The sequence below is a fragment of the Myotis brandtii genome, unplaced genomic scaffold, assembly GCF_000412655.1.
Source record: "Myotis brandtii unplaced genomic scaffold, ASM41265v1 scaffold236, whole genome shotgun sequence".
NCBI classification, from domain to species: Eukaryota; Metazoa; Chordata; class Mammalia; order Chiroptera; family Vespertilionidae; genus Myotis; species Myotis brandtii.
The window spans coordinates 1,970,637-1,974,649 of record NW_005358901.1 but is presented as its reverse complement, the minus strand read 5'-3'; the positions used below and the strand labels follow the sequence as shown (position 1 = coordinate 1,974,649).

Genomic DNA, 4,013 nt, shown 5'->3' with positions numbered 1-4,013 from the left:
GAAGTCTGCTTGGGCAGTGGGTGTGGTCTTCAGAGGAAGTTGCAGGGTGAGGGCCCGCCTATGCCCCTGCCACCCGCCCCTTCCTGGAGGCGCTGCCATGGGGCTGCCAGTGGGGCCGCTGTACCTGAAGATGCAGGGATGCAGGTGACCCGGGACGGCCCGTCACATGTCCGTCCACACATAGAGGGGCCACGAGGGCCAGCCAAGGGGTTGGGCACTGGAAACTGCCCAGATGATGTTACCCACTTTGCACCCTGGGTGGTCATTTCCAAAAGGAGGGATTTAACTGTGGTCACTAACACCTTGAATCCCCTAGAGGAGGAGAGGAGGGGGGGAGTGTGAGGGTGGGGATGGTGAGACCAGTTTGCATGAAGAGAAGCCCCTCCAGAAGCCCAGCATGCATCTGAGCCTGCGCTTGTGTGGCAAACACACAAGGAGACCCTCGCCACCACGGTGGTGCTGGTGGGGTGGTGCTGGTGGGGTGGTGCGGGGGGCTGGCAGAAGCCAGTCTCTGTAGGTTTTTCTTTTAACCGATGGAGAGTGCGCGTAGCCCTGTAATGACTACAAGTTCCCAGGAAATCAAGGACGAGGATATTCATTAGGGGTTTGTGAACTGAGTGGGGGTCCTTTATGTTTTGCATTTACACGGTTTAAATTCACACCCAGAATTCAGCCTCTAGAACTAGGGGGTGGGGGAAGAGACAAATGACCAGGATGCTTTGGGAGCTGATGGGACGTCCCCCTCTCTTTGTCCCCCCAACCTCAACCCACTGACAACTTCTCTCTACCCTCTGCCTTCTCCATCCAGGTGAGCGCCCCTTTGCCTGCGACTGGCCGGGCTGTGACAAGAAGTTTGCGCGCTCCGACGAGCTGGCCCGCCACCACCGGACGCACACAGGGGAGAAGCGCTTCCCCTGCCCGCTCTGCTCCAAACGCTTCACCCGCAGCGACCACCTTACCAAGCACGCACGCCGCCACCCTGGCTTCCGCCCAGAACTGCTCCGACGCCCAGGCGCCCGCAGTACCTCACCCAGCGACTCCCTGCCCTGCAGCCTGGCTGGCAGCCCAGCGCCCAGCCCAGCACCCAGCCCAGCCCCTGCCGGCCTGTAGGGCCCATCCAGCCCACCCGGATCTCACCCCACCCAGAGCACCAGCAACATGCCTGTTGTCCAGGCACCCTTCCAGCGTTCCCCCGAGGGCCCCGAGGCCTCTGATCCCCTCAAGAAAGCAAGGAGGGGGCCTGAGACTAGACTGGGCTCAGCTGGACCTTTTGGATATGCCCGCCCCCGTGGGTGGCTGGGGCCCGTGTTTGTAAATAGCCACGACCTATAATTCTTCCCATCTGCTACACTGGGACCCCAGGTGGGTGGCTGGCAGGTGCTCCTCTCTCCCCTTTGCCACTTCCCTGCTTTGGGGGGGATATGTGTGTGGAGGGGGGCAGGAAAGGTACCCTCTGCCCAGTGCTTGGAATCAGCCCCAGGCCCCTCTCTAGATTGGGAAGAAGTGAGCAAAGAGCCATAGAGGATCCAGGGGTGACCGAGGGCCCACCCGCCTGGGGCTCCTCACCCCGTGGAAAGCCATTGGAGATGTTCAGGGAAATGGGGTGCGGCCCAGCCGTCCCCCACTCGGGTATTCGATCTCAGGTGTTAACAGGTTCTGCCCCACTGCCCACGGGAGGCAGGTGGGCAGGGGGAGGGGGAGGGTAACCATAGGGTCCGGGTTTTGCTTCTGAGATGGGGGAGGGTGGGAGAGGAGCAGGGTTCTTCCAAAGAGCATTTGCCTCACTTTGGGGGGATGTGGATATGGGGATGGAGTGAATGCTGGCTTATTTATTTTCTTGTCTCTGCTGGCTGGGGTGCTGCCTGCCCCCCTGGGTGGGTGTGGTGTGTTAGTGTAAGTGAGAAGCTGGTGCCGCAGCTACTCCCTGCTCCCAACGTTGGCCTTCCACAGCATCACGTGACAATCATTCCCTCCCTTTAGGGACCAGACAGCCACTGGGCTAAATGCACCCCTCCCCACCCTGCAGGTGGAGGTGGGAGCCCTGGCTCCATCCTGCCCCTTGCTGCATGTCCCCCCCAGGCTGCCAGGCCTGGACCAGTGATGGAGTTGCCGCCCACAAGGATAGGAGGCAGGAGGACTGGCCCAGAACCCCCTAGGAAGAGCTGGGTTTGTGTGTGTGTTTTTGGACCGGGTAGAATATTTTTTCAGGCACCAATCTCTTTTTTGATCAGGGCCACTGTGGGTGGTCTATCGTCCTCAGGAGAAGGAGGTGAGGGGAGTGTCGTCGTGACCTAAGCTTAGGGTGGAGAGGGGTGGATGCCATGTCCTCTGGTGGAGCCGGTTAGATTTCATTTTGGACCAAGGGACTGAGGATCCAGCCCCCCTGCTCTGGAGTGGGAAGGGACCCAGGCTCGCTGCCCCCAAGACCCTAAAAGGGCTTGTCTGCCCCCCCCCCCCCCATTGGCTGCAGGAGGTTTGTGGCATCTGTATTTGTCCCAGAGCCTTGTGGCCTGACTGGGGGCTGGGGGGTTGGATGGCACTGTTGTGGACCTGGACCCTCAGCCTGGCAGGATCCAGGCATGGGTGCCTCAGGTCCAGTTGGAGCCGGGCTGGGGAGGGTCTGTCTGCAGGTTCAGCCCAGGGGCAGATCCTTGCAGAGTTGGCCCATCTGCCCTCAGTCCTTCTCTCCCAGAGGGGAATGCCCTTGTCCTTGAGGGCAGAGGGGCGTGTGTCCCATTCACCTTTGTGTCTGTGTGGATGTCCCCTAGACGTCCCAGGCCTGGCCGTGCCTGTCCACAGTGGGCTTCGGGGCCCAGGAAGCTGAGAACGCTAATGTCTGGCCCCTGTTCAGGGGCCTGAAGAGACCCGTGCCCCCCTCCTCCAATGGGCCAGTGGTAGCTGTGGCCTTTCACGGGGGGGGTGGGGGGTAGGGGGTCGCATCCCTAGGGACTTGTGCTTTCTCTGGTGGCACCCCTCTCCCTTGCCCTGCCTGCCCTTACCCTTGTATTTAATTAAATAAGCCCTTTTTTAAACTCAGCTCAGAGCCGGTGTGGTTTTTCCCACTGCTGGTCCCCAGCAGGTGGGCTCTGCCCCACTCACCAATGTGGCCTCAAGGTCACCAACCTTTTGAGGAAACAGACAAAGAGCCAGTGAATTCAGAGACTTAGTGGGGGGGGGATCTTGGCAAGTCCATAGTGGCTGGGACACAAAATAATACCCCGCAGCCTTAGACTCCCGGGAAGGGAGGAGGCTGCCCGCAGCAGGACATGCTTGCTGCCTAGTGTCACCCACGCCTCATGCAGCTGCCACCATCGCCCACCTTCCCGCCCTGTTACCCGGCTACCAAGGCGCAGTGACAGCGCGGGGGCGGGGCTGGGGGAGTCCCGCTCTCAGGGCTTCCGTGTGCCAACAGGCTCCCGTGCTGTATGCTTACTGTATGCTCCCCATTGGGAGGAAGGTGGGGCGTGGGGGGGCGTAGGGAGGGAGATTAGCATCCCTTGGAGCATTGAGAAGCTGGTGTGAACTTTACCCTCCTTGGTAAAAGGCATCCCAGATTCAGGCAGTCTCCAAAGCCCTGAAGTAAGGCTGTGGTTGAGGGAGTGCAGAGCCTCGGTGCGGACTGGGTGGGGAGGGCTTCCCTGGCACCGTGGGCTCCCACCCAGCATTCCTCAGGGTCTTGCCCTTGTGGCCGTCAGAGTCACCCCTATTCTGAGCATGGGCTCTCACCTTTGTTCAAGGACAGCCTCCCCCTTGCACCCCCTTGATCTTGTTCCACCCATGTTCTCTTTCTGGTGGATTCTGCACTGAAAGACCTCAGACATTCACTCCCCGGACCCCTGTCCCCCTCTGGCAGGCTTCCCTGTCGCTTTGAGGCAGTTCCTAGAAAGCAAGGTCCTTGGGCCCAACCCCTCCCTCAGTCTCTCCTGTACACACTCCCACGTACCCTGGAGACAGCTAGATGTCCCCTCCTGCCTTCTGGATCCTTCATTGGCCTGCAACCACTCCCCCCCCCC

At 60.6% G+C, this 4,013-nt stretch overlaps 1 protein-coding gene across 1 annotated transcript in view; it reads left to right on the top strand.

The window, feature by feature from the left end:
* The window catches only part of KLF16 (Kruppel-like factor 16), an 18,459-nt gene extending 15,426 nt beyond the window's left edge, over window positions 1–3,033 (top strand). Inside the window, exon 5 of the mRNA XM_014540064.1 lies at window positions 809–3,033. Coding sequence (XP_014395550.1) covers window positions 809–1,110 — 302 coding nt within the window. The 3' untranslated portion in view covers window positions 1,111–3,033. The remainder of the gene's footprint in view (window positions 1–808) is intronic.
* The last annotated feature ends 980 nt before the right edge of the window (window positions 3,034–4,013 follow it).